General features: G+C 46.8%; 1 protein-coding gene across 1 annotated transcript in view; it reads left to right on the top strand.

Moving 5' to 3' along the window:
- Nucleotides 1-20,908, top strand: part of LOC149330504 (small subunit processome component 20 homolog) — a 93,271-nt gene that overhangs the window by 27,096 nt on the left and 45,267 nt on the right. Inside the window, 13 exon segments of the mRNA XM_089561106.1 lie at nucleotides 898-1,123; nucleotides 4,704-4,940; nucleotides 5,049-5,139; nucleotides 6,301-6,386; nucleotides 7,159-7,287; nucleotides 8,024-8,190; nucleotides 10,316-10,394; nucleotides 12,575-12,770; nucleotides 15,380-15,457; nucleotides 15,548-15,630; nucleotides 17,782-18,029; nucleotides 18,156-18,300; nucleotides 19,810-19,900. Coding sequence (XP_089417232.1) covers nucleotides 898-1,123; nucleotides 4,704-4,940; nucleotides 5,049-5,139; nucleotides 6,301-6,386; nucleotides 7,159-7,287; nucleotides 8,024-8,190; nucleotides 10,316-10,394; nucleotides 12,575-12,770; nucleotides 15,380-15,457; nucleotides 15,548-15,630; nucleotides 17,782-18,029; nucleotides 18,156-18,300; nucleotides 19,810-19,900 — 1,856 coding nt within the window.

Below are 20,908 nucleotides of genomic sequence, written 5' to 3'. Positions count from 1 at the left end.
CTCCGATAATAGGACAGCAGCTTGGGCATGTTGATAACTCATTTGTGATGGAACAGCGTAGAACACCACAGCGTTTGTCCCTTGTCCCGGTGTTTTTTGCTGATCCGATTAATAGCCGGACCACTTAGTTTCAGTTTTGCTTTTCCGACACTCCTGACAGTTCACACGTAATAAAGCAATAGTCATTGTCGCTTTGCTCTCATCTCTAAAGCAGGCGACCATTGTCCAGTCTTTCACCAAAGAAATTTGCCGTGGTGCAAGCATTTTATATCAGTTTTTTGTGGGGATAATTCGATAGTGTGTACCTAGGATAATTCATACATTTCTTTTCTGGTGCCCTGAAGTTTGAATCGACGAGCTTTTACTGTAATACTAATTTTATAGTGGGAGAGCTTCTGTGTTTTCCCTGGAACCTTGCACAGAGCCTTGATGCCATATGCTACGCTCTGAGTAGAAAGTTTTGCAGTGTTTGGTAAACTTGCCAGAGAAAGACGTCCTGCTCTAACTCAAATCATGGGAGTATATAATCTTGACCAGGACGTCTAATCCATACAATGCGTGGATTGTAACACCTGAAGTAGGGAGGAGGGTAGCTGAAGTAGTAACGCAACCAACTTAGTGGGCTGATGAAATAAGAGCATTCTTAGGCATGGACTGGATGAAGTTGATGCAGATTGGGAGCTGTTGAGAGTCTTGGGAAAGGCCTTGGTTCAGTATCACTGCCATAACGATGCTTGCACCATTGTAAAATGCACGCTGTTTCCGTTCCGTAGTGAAGCTTGCATTTCTCATCGTGTTTTCTGTTTGTAACTCCATGCTTGGCAAACTTTGTGTACACTGTGCATAGCATAAATCTTGGCCTGCAGTTGCCTTCATAGGAGCCTTTATTGTTTGTAGAAACCGCGCTACCCGTGGCTTCTGAAGAGCAGAACGATGTGGACGGCTTGGCTGGTGAGGGGCTTGCTGGCGTCTTTGACGAAGCGCTCGAGGCTTCCACGAAGCTGGATGACAAGCCTGACTACGTCAACCACCGCCACCTGGTGTGGAACGCTGCTGAACAATTCGCTGGGGTTGCCGAACGGCGCAGCCGGGATGTCGTGGCCTTCTTCTACCGTTTTCTCGAGTGAGTCCCCGCTTGCTTGCCAACTCTGACAGGGGTGTGCGTTTTACACTTTGGCTATTCATTGTAGTAACACTTGTGCCTTTGCTCCAGATCAGTGGCTATCTGCTATGAATACAGTAGTGACCGATTGTTTGGACTTAGATATTTCGGACTTGCAGGGCATTTCGGACTTTGTTGGGGAACTGTCATGCTCCTCTTGGGAGCTTGTACTATCGTGCTCAGTGTGAGCTGCAATGCGCAAGATGTGGTATGAGCTCAGTTCTCGAAACAGTGCGAGCCTGGCAGTGATAAAAATTAGTGCATTTAGCTGTTGATGCAAGAAAAAAAGTACTCTGAATGTTTGTGCAGATTGCATGGCCTGTGTGAAAGATCGTTGATTTTCTATAAATCGAGAACCTCAGTTGGGTCACTCCAGATGTGTTGCGACTGATATTGAATAGTACATATTCAAGAGATATTTTTAGGACTCTGTAGAGCCTGAAAGTTTGCTTTTTAGACTAATTAAGTCGCAAGTGAGCATTGCTGCGGTTGATAAGTGTGAAGATCGGCAATCAGCAGAAGAGTCGGCTTGGATAGGCGTGGAAGTTTCTGCGTTTCATTATGCCATTCGGGGTTACAGCCCCATGCACCAAGGTCTTAATAGTGACAGCAGAGCAAGATAAGCATGTGATTACGCTGATAACATGACAGCGGGAGCGTCAGTTACGGCTCTGATGCCCCTTCCACCACTCTGATGGTGCGTAGGATATTGCATACGGCTCTTGACACTGCAGCCACCGCTCTAGTGATGTGTAGGATATTGCCTTGTGCCCTGCAGTTTGCCTTGGCACCAGTGGAATTATCATGGATCTTCTCCACTTACATGATTTAGAAATAGTGTTGTAGAGCACTGTCGAAAAGTCAAAAGATTATTTATTATACACTTCGTTGTAGTGTGTGGGATCGTAATCAAAGTTCACTTAAGTGTTTATCTAACGTGAGGTCAGTTCACTTAAGGGGGGACACTGGTCTTGAAAAGAAAATTTTATTAATTTAGTCATAGTTATTAAATTTTCAGGGCACATGTATTTTTGTGCGCTGATTCTAGGTATGTCATTTAATTTCATGTAAAACAATTCCTTGAGCACTTATGCACATTTTATGCAACTATTTTGCGGAGAGTTTTGAAGAAAATTTGCTGCAGGAAACTCGCTGAAATGCATGCTATTGGGTTCTCTTGACACCAAGGAATACAATAAGGGTAAAATTATCATCCTGGCTCTCACAGAACTCGACTAATAGGGTACTGAAGCTGCCACTTCAGAAACAGGAATACACACTTTCCTTCTCATTTCTGAAGCGACAACTTCAAAACTCTATAACTTAAGTTCTATGATAGGCAGGAAGACATTTTCACCCTTATTGCATTCCTTGGTGTCAAGAGAACATAATGGCATACATTTCAGTGAGTTTCCCACATCAAATTTTCTTCAAAACTCTCCGCAAAATACTAGCATAAAAAGTGCATAAGTGGTCAAGGAATTGTTTTACATGAAATTAAATGACATATTTAGAATCAGCACACAAAAATACATATTCCCTGAAGATTTCATAACTGTGACTTAATTAATAAAAAAATTTTTTTCAAGACCAGTGTCCCCCCTTAAGGGGGGACACCCCTCTTAGAACTATTTTCTTTATTTATGGACAGATTTGCACCAAATTTTCACTGTTTGTACATTTTCATGTGCTGATTCTAAAACTGCAAACGGTTTGCTCCTGCAGCAGTAAGTTTTATATTTATCATGGAATGTATCTCTTTTGTTTGGAGAAAACTTGGTTAATTAACGTAAGGCTGTGTGATGAACATTACTATTTATAAATGATCTAGAGTCACCAAGGAGTGCAATAAGGCATAAAAGTGCATTCTAGGACGACTTAGACGAAAGTTACAGCCAGTCAAACATGACAGAGAAAAAGCTCATTTTGATGACTGAGACAAAAGATTTATTTTCAAAATTTTCCCAAGGAAGCAGTGGTTTAAACTTAGCTTTATTGCACAACCTGTGCATTTATCTTTCTAGTACAAAAAGAATTATACTAATAGCTGATATAGAACTGGAGATATCGCTCCTCCAAAATTCTGAATGTGCCAAAATTGCAGTTTTGAGAAATCGGAGAAAAATGTTTTTGGCATATTTTTGTGGCACCAAGGGTAACTAGAAATCACTGAAGTGAGTTTTGGCTCGTTTCTGATGTGGAAGAACCATTTCCCGTTGACGTAATTGCACTTGCAACATGGAAACTGCCGGCGAACAGATGGCATAGGCTGGAGGCTGGAACCCGAGATGAGTGCCTTTGCACTGCGACCTCCCCCAAGTTGAGGCGCGCGATTCTACCGGCGCTGTGATCGCAGTCAGCCCCTAACGAACGATACGCGCTGTTTGCTCATCTTGCCCCTAAAAACATTGAAGCAAGTTTATTTCGTCAAGATTTCCGATTCCGCGCTTTGCGGACACCGTTTCGCGGCTGGCACCGCGCCACCAGCTTTACCGGAAAGCTCGATCTGTCGCGCCGTTGCTGGCTGTCAACGGAAGCTGCTTCGGTATCGCTTCTTCATCTGCATAGTCACGATTACGCTGTCTGCAGGCGGCAGGAATCGTCCTGATCACTCCTCGCCGTCGCGCTAAGCACCGCCGCCGACGGCGTTATCAGCGTCGGCACTCTATTGCTGATTGTTAGATAAGGGGAGTCAGCACTCTATCGCTGATTGTTAGATAAAGGGATACGCTGATGCAGCGTACGGAACGCGCTTCGGATCTCTACCTTTCGCTCCCTCGGGATGCGTGCTCAATCCTCGCTGTCACGCTAAGCACCGCTGGTTACGGCGTTGTTGCGCCGTCGCGGAGCGTCGTTGCTGAATGTAGACACCAGGATGCAACGATACAGCGTTCCCAGCGTGCTTCGGACCTCTACCTTTCGTTCCCTTTTAGTATTTTTAGCCTAAGGTTTGCGTAAATTGAAATATTTCGCACTTAGTGCCCGACGAACCTCACTTCGCCGTGACAGTGGGACTGCCCGACCCACTCAAAATGGCGCCGGGCTGCAAGCCGTCAACGCCGTCAACCAACCAAAAGTCGCCATTTTGGTCATGTGATTTCAAGAACCAATAGCAGTGCGCGATTTGCCCAAGTTTGTCTGTTTGTTTACTGCTACTAGGGCTTGCTCATGGTTGCGAAACGGAATATGAGAATAGCCTGAATCGAGACCTTTCAAAGGAAACCAAAATGGCGCCGGCGGAGCGCGTATTTCTCGAACTGCAGGCAGTCAAAGTTTGGTGCGATTAGACCTCAATTTAAAGGGCCGCGCACGCTGTTTCACGTCTTTGGAATGCTATAACGCGTAAATTAGGCGGTATTTTTCAACGAAAATTCGTGGATAGCTGCGCAATGACGTCGGGATCGCAAAAATGGAAAGGTCGAAAATACGATTTTTTGACCAATTTTCGGCCGCAAAGAGCCGTGTCCCCCCTTAATGGGTCGTATATACTGGCAAACTCTGCCACCCTGCTGAGTCGACCGTGGTGGAAACTTCCTTCCAGAAAGGAGGTGTGGCCCAACATGCAGATGGCTCCTCACCACGATATACGAAGAGCGGATGCTGCTCTCCCTGCCGACCCTGCTGATGAAGCAAAGCCGAAGCTGGAAGAGGCCAGCGTCATCATCATTGAAGAGCCGCAACAGGACGAGGCGGAAGGTGGCGAAAATGAAGACGGGGAGAATGAGCCGCGCGACGAGGGCCAACACGTGCCGCTTCGGACGAGGCTGAAACTTGTCAGGTACTGATTGCAATCTGCGCCTCTAGTGACATCACTTTTTTGGTCGCTTGAAACTCTAGGCTGTCATATTAAAAAACAATGTTTTTTCTTCTGTTCTGCGTATTCCAGGAGTCTCTGTGATCATCTCAGGCTGCTGTCGAAGTTTTCCAACCCCAGGGCGGTCTCCAAGCACGAGAAGCTGTACGAGACGTACCTTGACGTAAGGCTTTTCCCGTTTGTCTGCATGACCGGAGATTTATCACATTTGCTCGCATGTCAAATGCAATTTACGCTGTGGTCAATTAAAATTTTAAAAAATTTTGATGTCTTCTACAGGCAGTGCATTTATTATGCGAGGAAGTTCATTATGGGATTAATGTACCTCCTGAAAAAAAAAAAGGGTGGGGGGGGGGGGGGGGGGCGGGAGTGGGGGGGCCGGAAGGAAAGAAAAATGGTTTTAATGGAGGAGGCCAGTCCTGTGATGCTCTTTTGCCTGAACGAGAATGTATTGGGTAATAATCTGAAAAGCAGATCATTTGGGAGGAGAAATGAAGATATAAATAATTACAGTTAAACCTGGATATAACGAAATTGAAAAAAGTACGAGATTTTTCGTTACATGCAGTTTTTGCAAGAAGACCCGAAAGGGCAATGCGGAACGGAAACCAAAATAAGAAATAAATGTAGGTGAAATCACCTTGAAAATTTTGACAGGAAACCCCACTATTCGATGCCTGATAGCGTGACTGCCTCGGCAGCCGCAGCCACCTCCGCCGCGGCTTGCGTACTCGCAAACGTGGGGCACCGAAAGCGGAAACAACAGTGATGCGCTGACGGACTCATTGTCTTTTGCGGTTGCTCGTTGCGATCGTTGACACTCCTCTCATGTCAATCCGTGCTTTTCTTCTCAGCCAAATTTCATAACTCAGCACAAGCTAACAGACAGTCGGCCTAGCAAGTTCGTTACATCAAGGCCAACCGCCGCGAGGCGTTCCTTACATGGAAGTCTCAAATACACGTGCCTCAATGGGGGTGGCGTTGGGGAATTGAAAAACTTCGTTATATCGAGGAATTCACTATATGGAGGTTCGTTAAATCCAGGTTTAACTGTAAAATAATAATCTCGTGATATGATGATAACAAGCCATGAGAGCACAATAAGGCACCTTCCTGTTTGGGTTGACCTTCGTGGCATGGGCCTGGGCCACTGAAAACTGCAGCGACTGGGATTGTTTAGCAGGACATTGTATTTGGCTGGCCCGTTCCTTTACCCCCTTTCCATTTTCTTGTGCCTGTCTTCATGTTACTGAACGGAACAATAATTGGGGCTCGGAAGTCTTGCTGTCCCATCATTGATACACTCCTGCCCCTCTTTCGACAGCTGCTGACTTTCAGAGACGCGGAGGTCCAGAAACTGGCATTTGCCTGCATCCTAAGCTATGGCCAGAAGTTCCTGACACCTTACAGGTAAAGCCAATGTTGAAGTACTTCTTTCTTCTTCCAGAGTGATGGAATCCTCCAGTTAGCAGCAGATGAAATGAAATCTGATCTGTGCTGCACCTCATTGCTTTTCTGCGCAAGCGCGGGCTTTTGCGTCTTTGTACGCATATGCATGCCTGAATGGGACGTGAGGTTCTAAGGCTGGCGGGTGTGCCAACCCTTCCAGTCCTTGTACTGAGCTTTTGAATAGATAAATGCGATAATCGCTGCATGCTTCCTTTGAGCACAAGCAGTGCGCTGCGTTCGGCCTCAGTTTTGGGCAGATTTGCGAGGAGAGCCATGGCTGGCCCGACTGGCTCCATTGTGCAGACGCTCATTCCACCTAGTGGAGTCAGCTGACACCACGGTCGAAAACCTCGCCCGTACTAGCCCAAATGGCATAGGAGGCATTGTGCTTTACCGCCGTCACATTTTCGTCTGCCATGGACTGTACATTTGCCGGCCGGTGGCACCTACTTTCACGTACACGCTCCAGTGTATGCCTGAGTACTTGCTGAGTACGTGCCCTGCTCAGTCATTTGAGCTCGCAGTACAATTTATCCTCAGGTGCATTTCGAGCGAGCAGGGAAATTTCATTACGTTGAAAGTGCGGTAAATTACTTTGTTATATCAAAGCTAGAAATACATGGTGTTCTGTGTACGGTGAAGTTGGGAAAACCAAAATACTTCATTACATTGAGGTTTAAGTGTTTTTTTTTAAATCACTTACTCGTTCTTTTTCCCTTCGTCCCTGTTGCAGGGAGAACTTTGAAAGGCTCCTGGATGAGGCCAGCTTCCGGTCGGAGGTGGTTCTCTTCAACGTGGACGATGCGGGAGAAGGAGCGGTCCAAGAAGAGCACCGTGCGGAGGTCATCCCAATCCTGATGAGGCAAGGAAGTTTATGGAAGCTGCACCATTGTCGTTGCCCGGGCTCTGAAAATGCAATTCATTACGAAGAGCATGCGTACCGAACCCTTTGCTACTTCCAGCTTTCATTGCGCCGTGTTTTTCAGGTGTGTGTTTTATGCCAGGTGATTAGATTATTCAAGAAAAGGTGCTTGTGACCTGTTTAGCACTTCTTATCTATAGCCCGCCACGGTGGCTCAGTGGTTACAGCGGTCGGCTGCTGGCCCGAAAGACGCGGGTTCGATCTTGGCCGCGGCGGTCAAATTTCGATGGAGGCAAAATTCCAGAGGCCCGTGTACTGTGCGATGTCAGTGCACGTTAAAGAACCCCAGGTGGTCGAAATTTCCAGAGCCCTTCACTACGGCGTCCCTCATAGGCTGAATCGCTTCGGGACGTTAAACCCGAATAATTCCAATCCTCTTATCTATACAGTCGGGAAGAGATTGTGCAAACTTTTGTTAGTATAAAAGCTCAAATCGGCAACAAGTGCCTAGACATTGAATGTGCATAAAAGGGAACAGGTGGACAAAATGACAAATTTTGTGGTTGCCATGGGATTGAGTAGCGGCAGAGAATGCGAAAACATTTTATATGGAATGGGGATGAGTGAAAAGGGCCTTTCGATGTGGCAGCAAATCAGGCGCAATGTTTCTACGATGATAGTGGGACGTATTTCCGTGGTGTCACTGTGGGTGTTCTTGGTTGTGTCCTATGCTCAGGGTGCTGTATGGCAAGATGCACACGCGCTCTGGCTTAGCAACCGGAGGCAAGAGCAGCTTCACCGCACGGCAGGGCACTGTGCTGCGCTTCCTGGCCAGCTGCCGGGAGGCTGAACTCGGCGCATTCGTGGACCTCGAGCTGGCAACCCTGAAGGAGTACCTGTCAGGTAAGGCACGCTGCGTACAGAATCACTGCAATCTTGTTGTGGGGAGGTCGGTGCATATCAGTTCCCAAGGACCTCTGTGACGTTGTGTGCTTTTAATATGTTAGCATTACAGTCCAACTCTGCTACAATGAAGTATTTCCGATTCCCTGTATGCAAACCATACAAGGCAGCTGGAGCGAGGCTCTGCTTCAGTGAAGTTTTTGCTAGTGGGCAGTAGGTTTTTTTTTTGCATATCTCAATTCGCCCACAAAGTTGAATATCTCGTGTGGTTTCACTAGAAAAAGCCATCGAAGTCACTTTGCGCTCTCAATATCGCCGCTGACATTCCAAGAGGAACCGAAATGGATGCGTATACTACATGTGTACATACGCATTAGACGTTACTGGGCTTGCACTGCTTATTTTAGAGGGACTCCCGAAGGGGTGGCATGCTGAGGTAAGGCCTGCCTGGCTAGCTATCAGCCAAATATCCACCTTTGGGCATGCATTGATGACCTGTCATGTGCTGACTGCCTTGTCAGTGACATAAGTCATCTTGTGAAGACTTCCTGCTTGTCCAGCACCAGTGTGTGCTTCCTTCTGTGTGATTTTTCTGTTCTCCCAGCGGATCAGAGTTGCGCTTTTGTCATCTGCTGTTTGCTGTTAGTGCGATGAAGCCTCCTCACGTGTGGTGCTGCATGTAGAGAGGCTCCGTCGCTATCTTGTCGCACCGTGGAAGAGGCCACGGAGACCCTTACCATGGAACAGAACAGAACAGTTTTTGACGCTCCCGATATTGTGTATGTTTAAAATATTAGACAGAACTGCAGCAAGTTTGCTGCACAGTTTTCGCCTCTGAAGTGGATGACTTTTTGCCAGGTTTGGCAGGTTTTTTGCGGCCATTTGGAGATTTGACCTTTGGATAACTTGGATATTCATTTCCAGTCCTTTGAGGTCTGAATTAGTGATTTTTCACTACAGTGAAACCTCGATTATACGCCCCCCAGTCATGCGACGACCCGCATTTTACGACGAATTTGTGCGGTCCCGGCAAAACCCCCATAGTGACAATGCATTAAAAACCTTGGTTATACGACGCAAATTTTAGAAGGACCCCGCTTCATACGACGGCTGGCTCGTACCGTCCGTCAAAACAGGTCGTCAGCAAACGCAGGCGGGGATGTACCGTATTTTCGCGATTCTAAGCACCCCCCCCTATTTTCGGGAAAAAATTTCTGAAAAAAAAAAAAAAAACTTCGCATGCGAATCTAAGCACCCCCGTTTTTGCGCAGAAGAGAGCGTTGCCGAGGCCGCCAAGTGCACTTGCTCTCTTTTTCGTCGAGCCTGTGCAGTCGGAGTCCCGAGGAGGCGCGGCCTGCGCGTTGTTGTTGCGACTGAGAGAAGGATGAAAAGGAAAGTGCACGGGCCCGCCGACTGGCTCGAGCCAAGCCACCAGCGCTGCCAAGTGCAGATAGAGGAGAGTTAAAAGATCAGAGGAAAGATAAAGAGAAAAGATAAGACGCGCGTCCCAGCAACAGATGCGTCCGCAGGAGGGGACGCTAATGAAAAAACAGATAAGCGGGCGAGGCCGCGCTCGCCCAAGCGAGGACAGCGGCGTCCACGGCGCTTTTTGTAATGGAAGTAATGGATGCCATGTGCCCCGACGATAAAACTTCCGAAGAGGAAGTGGACAATGATGCAGAGGTTTGCGCTCCCATTCCTAGTTACGCGGACGTGTTGCAGAGTGTCGACAACATCCGGCGCTTTGCTTGTGCGCGCGACGATGTTGGCGACCTACTGCCGGACGTGGCGGCCCTTGAAAGCAAGTTGATGCGCCGAGGTTGGGCAAAAGTGAAAAAAAAAAATTAGCGATTTTTTTTAAACAGTAATAAAGATTTTTTTGCAAATCTGTTTCAAACAAATGCTGGGTTTTGTCTTTTTTAATCTGATTGGTGTACTTGCCGCGGGCTTGAAGCCGGTCAACAGTTTTCGGCGCAAGGCCGAGCGCCACTGGCCGCATTCTTTGATTTTCGATTATACGACACCCGGATTATACGATGGTTTCGCGAGGTCCCCTGAACATCGTATAATCGAGGTTCCACTGTACCTTGCCTGCTCACTAAACTTCCTGATTGCTTGCTTTCAGGTGACATCATGGAAATGGTGAGCAAGATAAGAAGTAACCTGGACCTGTCCAAAGTGGTGCCGATTCGTCGACTGCACGGGTGAGAAACCTGTAGAATATTTCGCTCAATTTTGCTTTTCTGGTTGTGGGTCGGGTATACCGCTCTGAGATTCCTGAATAATTTGCACAACTCTTCCCACAGTTCTTGTTCATTTTAAAAGCCTTCTGTGAAACCGGGTGTTTGCGAACTTCGCCCTGTTGGGCAACGATGATAGAACCTCTTTGATACGTTCCTGGTACTTACTCTCGAAATACAGACAGTGTAAATCTTCCCATGGAGTTTGACTACTTTTCTTTTGGTGAATGCTTTCTCGGATAACATGATTTTCTGGCTACTGCGTTAAAAATTTGGACGGATTCTTGTGTAGTACGTTTAGCGGCCAACTTCACATGTGCAAATGTACGAGCGGGCCGAACTTGGGGGCCACAAGCTGGGATGCAGCGGCAGTCGCCTGCCGTGGTGGCTTCTCTGCAATGCACTGTCATCGCTAGGCCCCAATCACTATCACCTGTCACTGCATGGTCCTTAACAAGTTGATAGCGCCGGTGTTCCATTATAGCCAGGGTTTCTTTCTAGCCTGTGTTTAGCAAATGGAGAGGGGGGGGGGGGAACTCCCCCTAAGCGCCGAAAAAAAATCTTCGAAAACAATCTGACAACAATGAGCAGTGGTCCCGGTTACTTTCGCCATTGCTGTAGACCATACAGTTTCTTACTATTACCTAAAGGGAAAGCTGCCGCCCCGTCTATGGGAGTTTGCATGGCGACCCCTCGAGACCACTTCAGCCACCATGGGCGCTCAAAGCATCATGGGGCGGTGAGCTACTTGTTGCGGAACTGCAACTTTTGGCCAAAAAATAATAGAAAAATAGAGCTGTTTGATAACTACAAACGTCCTAACATTCAATATCTTGTCTAATGATTGCAACAAACGAGCAGAAAAGCATTTAAGTTCAAAGTTTGCCCAAAATAAGAGACGACTCGCTCTCCTATTGGCCAAGTAGTGAACACTATAACAACTAATATTTCGTAATTAACAGGCGCACTTTTAAAAGTAATTATGTTTTCAAAAAAGATGTTGTTGCCTAAATACTATAAGAGGTTTTTTAATGGCATTTTGGAAAAGTGAAACCTTTTATTGGCATCGTGTGTCATCGCGGTTTCACTACTATGGGTTTTGCCCACTGCGTTCACGTGAAAGCCGTCTGCGCACACACGAACAGCTTTTTCGGAATGAAACGTCTTAGTAGTGCCACTCCATGTTCCCAAAAAACTAAGACTGTCTCGCAACAAGTAGCTCACCGCCCCATGATGCTTTGGGCGTCCATGGTAGCTGACGTGCAGCGCCGCCAGCTTTCCCTCTGGGTAATAGTAAGAAACTCTATGCTGTGGACGGACTGGACATGTGGCAAAGTTTCTTCTGTGCTAAGGACTATGCGAGCACTTCGAAAAGGGGCTTGTGTCAGGAAAGGGTGATCGACATTTTTATGAAGTGAAAATGTCAGTGAATGCCTTTGTACCTTATTCAGCACTTTCATTTTTCAGAATTTGGCGGTTTGGATCATACGTTTTCCTGAATAATGTGTTTTTCCCTGCTTTCCTTACAAAAACTCTGGAATGAGGTTCTACTTAGTACTGCGACGCCAAGGTGGTGTATGTCAGCCTGTTGTCCGCTGCAGCTTTGAGCAGTGTGTGGTTGCTAGTTCTGCTGCTGTAAGTTTCTGGGTAGGTTCGTTTTGCAGTCGGTGCTTTTCCTCTGTCGCTGTTTGGCATATTGGTTCATCATCATCTGCTTGGTTGCAGCGCAAAAGTCATCCTGTACATGTGTTCACACGAGACTGAGTTTGTTTTTTGGGGAAGACTGCTATCGCACGCATCTCATTTTATGTTGATTGAGATTTTGTGAGGGCACCCACTGGCTTCTTGATGAATTTCGTATTTTTTTTTAAATGGTTGGGCTGCGTTATGTCTGGTTTCAACAGCAGCTAACAGCACCTACCTGTCAGTGTTGTCATTGCCAAGTTTGTTTGTTTGGAGGGAGGGAGTTAGTGAAGTTAGCCCAACACAGGGTCGGCCTGACAAGGGGTTACGCAGGGAAAGTCTCCTCTGCAAGTCTCCGTCTGCTCACTTGTCACCACCAGATGACACCATTACTGTCTGACATGCTGAATCAATGTGCGAATACAATTGAATGCACTAATAGAATCGAATGGCTTGTGCAGCACACTGGGCACGGTGGAGAACATGCTGCGCCACTTGGGGGCGCTGACGCCCGGGCTTCTGCCCACTCTCCTCAAGCTGCTTGTCGCCGTGGCAACCTACGCTGGCGCCGTCCTCTCCCAGAAGGACCAGGTGGTGCGGGCAGTCATTGGCAACACGCGTGTGCTGCGGTCACGGGCGCTCAGCCTCATTTCTCAGGTTGGTGACGTGTGAATGCATGTTTTGGGCTCCCTGAGCTCTGAAATCGATGCGTGCTTCAACATCTACCCTTTTTTTTTTGCCCACATCATTTTTGCACTTAGTCATACTGTTATTACTTACAGCAGACTGTTTCTCTAGACAGCCAGTCGGCAGTGATTTCATTTGTACAGTTTTTGGAGGTCATGCATCCGCATAAGCTTTTTTTTTTTCATATGCATTAGGCACGAAAAGATGGTAGGGTTCTTCAGCACCTTCCGAAAGCCGTTGCAAGTTTTTCACTATGTGAACTTTGCGCACATAGAGATTTGTATTGGTTGACAGGTTATTTTCTGGAATTTGATTACAAAGAACAAGCCGCTGTGAAAGATTGGCTCCATCCGCTGATCTGTGTTGCCCCGCAGATGATGATTGTTGCACCCCTGAAGCCGCCCTTCGTCGGATGGGCCTTCGGCCTGTCCGCACGATAAAGAGCCGTAACGATATACTGAGCGTATCATGTGCTGTCGGTGAATCTTGGTGCCCGGACCGTGAGCTCTACGCTGGGCGCTGTAAACTCCGACACACACTGCACTCGGCTGCGGCGTCTTCAATGCATTCGGTGCCCGACTTGCCTCGAGACTTGGCAGGTTCGGTTCAGAGATGCGGCAGCGACAGCCCGGAAGAATGGGCACCTGCAAACCATGGGCTCTTTGATGGTACTCTTTAGTAATCTGATGCGGGGCAAGCACAATGGATGCGGTGGAAAGCCAGAAACCAACGAACAGCCTTTTCTTTGTGGAACTTGGTGAAACTGATAAAGCACCTGTCATATCTAGATCTGAGATGTTCGATGTCTGATAAAACTTAAGAGCGGAGTGGAAGCTAGGTGTCCCTTATAGGAGGTCCTCCAATCAATTGCGCCAACTGATTATAATGGTGTGTTGCAGTCAGCCTTTTGCACCTGCCATGCTGGCTAGCAGATGCATGCTAACAGATACAAGACGGTTGACCATAACGTCATAGCCAGAGATCTTTGAGCTTACGAGTTGCATTAAACTACCCGCATTTACTGTGTGTTGAAACCTAGTGGCCTGAGTTGGGGCCAAAACTCGGAGGTTGTAACTGACTGCCACGCCACCTTCGGCATTCAGAGAACTGCTCGGTGCTGCTTAAAATACATGCCCCTGATAACTGACAGCCCAGCTCATAGGTGGTGCGACAGTCTGTTGACTTCGACGAAATGACCTCTTGTATTACGTTTCAAAGTGGGATGATCCCAACTGGTATGATCAGAGAGCTCTGGCATGACAATAGGTCGACACCTTTGATTGTAAGGGCTCCTTTGAGGGACATGTGTTGTGCTATTCTCGAGTTGTATCCTGCTGTAGTTGAAAACTGGTGTAACTGATGGTCATTTTGAGTAGCAGAGTGGAGTACAAGGGAATGAAAGCATCGCAGGGGACGGCAGAGAGTTAGGTGAGTGGATGAGATTAGGAAGTTTGCAGGGGTATGCTGGCCGCAGCTGTCACAAGAGAAGGTTAATTGGAGGATTATGGATGAGGCCTTTGGCCTGCAGTTGGTGTAGTTAGGCTGATGATGGTGATAATGGCAGAGGTGATAGTGAACGGTGATGTGACGTATGGTATTAAGCGGGGATGCCGCTATTAGAACTATTTTCTTTGGTTATACATGAAATGTAACTTTTTGTGTAGTTTCTGAAGCAACATTTATATATAGGCTAGTTTTTTAACGTAGTGAGGTGAGTTTCTGGGGTTTTAGTCGTGGAGAAGAAGCCGCTGTGATAAGTTTGCCCCATCCACCGGTCTGTGTTACCCCGCAGATGATGATTGTCGCACCCCTGAAGCCGCCCTTCGTCGGATGGGCCTTTGGCCTGTCCGCACGATAAAGAGCCACGACGATTACTGAGCGAATCATGCGTTGTCGGTGAATCTTGGTGCCCGGACCGTGAGCTCTACGCTGGGCGCTGTAAACTCCGACACACACTGCACTTGGCTGTAGGCGTCTCTAATGCATTCACTGCCCGACCTGCCTCGAGACCAGTTGGCGGGCTCGGCCAAGAGACGCGGCAGCGACAGCTCGGAAAAATGGGCACCTGTGAACCGTGGGCTCTTTGATGGCATTCTTTAGTAATCTGATGCGGGGTACTCACGGCAGATGCGGTGTGCAAAGCCAGAAACTAGGGAGCGGCCTTTCCTTTGGGCGACTTTGTGAAAACTGATAACGCGTTTTTCGTATCTAGATCTGAGATATCTAATGTTGGATACAACTCGAGAATAGAGAGGCAAATGCTGCTCGAAAGGTTGCCCATTCCTGGGACTTTAAAATGTGCCCTGAAAGGAATTTGGAGTGTAACGAAAGGATAAAAGCAAGAACCTCAGCATTATCAGCAATTTGAGCTGATATCTCTATTCTTGGTCAGAAATTGTGGGCACTGCTGCTAAGAGTGGGGGCTCTACAGAGGTTATTAGGCACTTGCGCTAAAAATCAGCATGCTGTCAGAGTTTAGGCTTTCTCTTATACCCGCTGCAACAGTGTGTCACCGCTGTCTTGGTTGCTTCAGTATCATTCCTTCCCTCCTTGTCCTCTCTTCTGCCGCCTTCTTTCAGTTCTTCGAACGGTTTGACACGTACGAGTTCACGTCCTCGGAGATTGATGCTGTGTTCGAGTCGGTGGTGTGGCCTCAGGTGAGCTTTGTTTGTCACAAACGATTGTTGACTGCCTGGCGCTAGCGTCTGTCGTTGTTTTAATGCTGGTCCGCAACTTTTGATTCCCAGTTGCCACACTTGGCCGAGCTGGCTGGGAAGCAAAAGCCCAACGCCGTGCTGAACTTCTTCCTCACCCTGAGCCGAAATCATAGGCAAGTGCCGGTATCTTTGAAACCAGTTTGCAGTGCAATGTTATTTCTCTAATATTTAAAAATATTTGTGCTGCAATTTATACATAAACACACACGCACACACACATTTTTATTTGACTCGACGTTTCGATCGGAAGACCGATCTTGTAGTGAAAGACAAACCACTCTTGAAGAAGATCGGTCTTCTGATCGAAACGTCGAGTCGAATAAAAATGTTTCCTTTAACGAAGCATATACTTCGCTATATACTCCTGTAAGCAGTCAAGTACTTCATGCTCTGGCAACCTATATATTAACCAGTTATTAATTACTACTCAATTAATAATCATACAGATATATTAAACCTTGTGGTTGGCATTTGGACCTTAGTTGCCTATGTACCATAAAACTCAACACAACTTGACAAAACTTCTGTTTGGGCTAGATGGTGCATAGCTCATATTGAAATGAATTTAAGCGCACAAGAACACGCACACAGGAAGAGGAAACACACAGGACAGGCGCTGTCCTGTGTGTTTCCTCCTCTTGTGTGCGTGTTCTTGCGCGCTTAAATTCATTTCAGTATAATCAACACAACTACCGTATTTACTCGAATCTAGGCCGGCCACGATTCTAAGCCGAGACCCGAAAGTTGAAGGCCACAGAAAAAAAAAAAAAACTTACCTCGATTGTAGGCCGGCCGAAAAAACAACTGCGAACAAGAGGTACAGCACGCAAACGACATTTATTGCCAGGAACCCGCTCAGGCTGATCCCGGGCTGGCGTTTGGGCGAGGAGACATATGCAACGCCAGCCCGGGATCAGCCGTCCCGCCCGGCTTGAAGATTTGACGACTGCTCTGCAGCGAGTACAGACTGTTGCGCAAATCAGAGAAAATCGAAAAAAAATTCTCTCGGTTTAACCGCGCGTATGTTCGGGCTCAAATTTCGCACAGAGGTTGCATTTAGTGGTCAGTTTTGTTTTATATTACATTTAGGTGGGGTACTTGCCTGATTCGGGCAGAATTATTTGGAAATCCCCATCGTCTGTGGCGACGGAGAACCAAAATCAAAAGACTTCGCAGCAATGGTACGCGTAGCGCCATCTCGCAGCCATCGGAGAAACGAGCTCCCCTTCTAGCCACCATACCACCGCCCTCCCCGGTGGAGAGCTCGTTTCTCCGATGGCTGCGAGATGGCGCTACGCGTACCATTGCTGCGAAGTCTTTTGATTTTGGTTCTCCGTCGCCACAGACGATGGGGATTTCCAAATAATTCTGCCCGAATCAGGCAAGTACCCCACCTAAATGTAATATAAAACAAAACTGACCACTAAATGCAACCTCTGTGCGAAATTTGAGCCCGAACATACGCGCGGTTAAGCCGAGAGAATTTTTTTTCGATTTTCTCTGATTTGCGCAACATTCTGTATAACTTTCCGCTTGAAGGCGGCACTATAATGGCACCGCCTGTTTGGTGCCATGGTGTTGGTGATAAAAACCACGCACGAAAACTTCACTGCTGCGAATGTGCTCACGCCACCGCACGAGAACAGAACAAGGCCAAAATGGCAGCCAGTGCTCGTGTGCTTTGATCAGTATCGGCTACGGATAGCAACGGCTACGGATAGCAACGGCTACAGTGCTGTCTTTCGTTGGCGTTTTGTGGGGGCGCCACCTGCGTGCTACATTTATTCGTATTTTGCGAATACGAAACCTCGAAACGAAAATCCTCGAATCTAAGCCGACATAAGAGTTCTACATCTTGTTTTTTTTTAAAAAACTATCGGCCTAGATTCGAATAAATACGGTAATAAATTATTTTGTTGGTTATTGCTTTGGTCTTTAGGGTAATTCAGACTCATGTAAATTGAACAGCTGGCTTATTCTAAGAGTTCTTTGATTCATGTCAGCATTAAGGGTATTAAACTAAAGCTGTTGTTAATTCAAGGTCTGCACGAATTGAACAAATTTTTAGTCCATTTCGAGCTCGAATCACCGGGAAGTTTACTGTAACAGCTAAACAGCTGTTGGTGTAAAATCTACCTTGTCATGTCCTGACGGTACTATCACCCCATGCATGTGTGTACATTGGTGAAACACCAGCTTATGCTGGCAAAACCGAGACATGTCCTGATCTATATTTTGTTGGCTGTCGCTGCTTGCTCTGCCAGGTACTTTGTGCTGTTTGCCAAGTACAAGGCCGACGACCCCAGCATTTCGCCCCTGCCGTGCCTCATATCGCTGTTGAGCAACTCCAACATTTCACCATCCATCCTGAAGCTGCTTCTCTCGATTGTGGACAACATTCTATCGCTCAGCGTGGAGAGCGACGAGGCGGAAGAGGGCAAACGAGCTCCTCCGCTCGTCGTGTCGGACTGCTTCGACATCGAGGCGCGGCGGGCGACTGCCAACTTGCCTGGTCAGTGGTAGCGTTTCTTACAAGCAGAGTCTAAGGAAGCGTCTTGCTTTGTGCAGATGTCTCATAGATGTAATTTGTGGCGTGGTTAGTAGTCAGATAGTCATGGACTTTATTTTTGTTTTGCAGAAAAATGGGATGGTGGTAGTGAATATGGTGCACTGCTGATGCTGCCATACGTGTCCCACGTGTTGCTCAAGTTGAAAGCAGTTGTGGAAGTTGCTGTGAAGACGCAGAAACCGCTGTCACCGGTTGAACTGAACATCTTGTTGAGGTACGTGTCTCATTTCTTCACTTGGCTGTTCTTATATCCTGGTTTCCCCTGATGTAATTCGCCTGGGGATTTTCATGCTTCTGTATTTACTCGAAACTAAGCTGGCCTAGATTGTAAGCCAACCACTGGAAATCATGAGGCTGAAAAACAAAAAGAACCCGCGAGTGCTAGTCGGCAGAAAGCAGATGACCCTGAGTAAGAAAAGTGCACCATCACAGGCTAAAACCGAGCCACTTATGAACCTCTGAAACCAGCCTCTGCTTGCTTTGAATTCAGTGTGGGACACACCTCTTGCTTTTGCGACTTTCCCGGCCTTCGCTTGTATGATCGTCATGGTCCCAGGAGTCGCTGCAGCCCTCTGCGTCTTGGCAAATTGAGCAGCTCCATCTTCTACACCATGGTGGTGGTTTCTGCAGGGTACAGAAAACAAGAGCACATTGTCGCAGCACAGTTGAACAGCTATTCTCTTGCTCTCTCTATTTTTTTTAAAATTCGTTTCATTCGTTGTTTATTTGCAGAATTTCTTTCAAAATACAAAACAGTTGCTGGACCCTTAGCCATTGGCAAGGGTCCAGTGATGACATATGATAGAAATTCTAACACAGCAGAGGAGAAAAGTAACAAAAAAAAAAAAAAATTGACACACACAGCATAGGCAATGCGATAATATTCAGTCAGTTTCATTTAAATATAACAATAGTTTTCAAAAAGGTATTTCTTTAGAGCTGAACTGAGGTTACAGGCTTGTTAAAGTTATTTGTCTCGTCCATGCTGTATTCACACTGTGTCTGAAGATTTGGTGACCGTTCCACTGCTAACACAACTGTCCTCTTAAAATCAGTGATGTAATGACACCGCTGATTTGTTGGAGCCATCACATCGTGACACCAAGCACACTACGCGTACACCCTAACTAGACTGAAAGATATCGTGTACGTGCAAGGCATGCGCCTGATGATAACATGCATGAAGGAGGCCTCTTGCATGCATAATTGCAGCGATGGTATCATAGCGGCATGCTCAAATCTAAGCTGACCCCCCCCGAGTTTTGTGTTCTTCTCAATCCTTTTAGCTCAGGGGTGCCGACGAGTGCCAAGTTTCTTGGCTTCCGTCCCTTCTCACATAACATGCATGCAGAAAAAAAAAAAAGTGCAAACGTATGGTCCCATGGTAGCACAGTGGCTGTGGTGTTATGGTAGCTGATTTCAAAGTCATGCGATTGGATCCTGGCCACGGTTGCAGCATTTTCAGTGTTGGTGCAATGCAAAAAACATCCGTATGCTGTGCGATGTGACGGTTGCACTGCCACCCACCGCATGATTTCAAATGTATCGGTGAAATCCAACCACGGTGTTCCGTGCAAGGAACACGACATGCACAGACAGAAATGGCATTTATTGCTGTCTGCAGCCCTGCCTGCCCCTGAAATTTGCATTGATAGAATAAGAAGTGTGATGTGTCCTTTCTTGCTAGAAAACATGAAGCTTTTATTTTTTCTTTTTTTTTTAGGATAAGTGGACTTCTGACCAACTCGCTCCAGTGTGCGGAGCTGGCCAAGCTCTTTGTTGTTGGATTCCGGAAGCTTCACAGCCAGGCTTATGTGAGTGAACAGGCCTCTCATTTTAAAGTAGCGCAGACGTTGAAACTGCAGCGTTAAATTCTCTTGCGATAATAGATGTGCTGTTGCTAATCATGCTTCAAATGTCATGCTCTCTACAGATTGTTTCTCAAGTTTTTCTGCAGACCTGCTTTGATGGCTTAATGATTGTTGCATTTGGCTGCCAAGTACAAGTTCATGGGTTCAGTAAGGCTGCATTGGGTTAAGCTTGGTATAGTCTGAATACAGGAATGCCTGTGAGCCGAGGTTTCAGTGTGTGATAAATAAACCAAGGTAGAGGCCAAAATTAAACCAGAGTCCAGCATTACAGTGTGTCTTACAGCCGTAGTATTGTTCTGCAAATGGTTGAAGACAGCAAGGAGCGATGGATCTACTCATCAAATAAGACTCATATCTGGGGGGAAAAAATGAGACGTTTCTTCTCATTAGCATATTTCGTGTAGTGAGCCTAATTGGAGACTGCATCTGCGTTACTGTAAAAGAAAGAAAAAAAAAAACTCTCAGTAAGTGTTCTGACATTTCTTCACTTTTAACATTGAGCATTAATTTGTCTCCTACCCCGCAGTATGCATTGCTGTCGTATGTTTTGCATTGGCAATGGCGACAGGTGTTAAAGGTGCACTGAAGAGGAATCTGAACTTGTCTTTTTGCCGCGGGAACTCGATCTACACGTTCCTAGCATTCTTAGAAACTGCCACTTATTGCCCTATGTGGCCAATTTCCCTAATTAAATCGAATTAACGTCCGGCTCCCGCCCTTTTTTTTTAATTCTGCCTCGTACGGTAGGCGGAGTCGACCAACGCGTGGAGTGCCTTTCACCCAGTCCCGTGGCGGCTTGCCACTCTGCCCTCGGCGGAGTAATATGTAGTAGTCCGTAGTAGCAAATAGTCCGCGCGCATTTTTATTTCTGCGGGCTTATTTTGCGGCTATATTATCTGCGAAAGCTAAACAACAAAATAAAGCGAAAGCAAAGCCTCCACGGAGCTGGCT

The sequence above is a fragment of the Amblyomma mixtum genome, chromosome 9, assembly GCF_055824585.1.
Source record: "Amblyomma mixtum isolate Tamu chromosome 9, ASM5582458v1, whole genome shotgun sequence".
In the NCBI taxonomy this organism is placed as follows: Eukaryota; Metazoa; Arthropoda; class Arachnida; order Ixodida; family Ixodidae; genus Amblyomma; species Amblyomma mixtum.
Note: the sequence above shows the minus strand (reverse complement) of the source record. Positions and strands in the feature narration are given on the sequence as shown.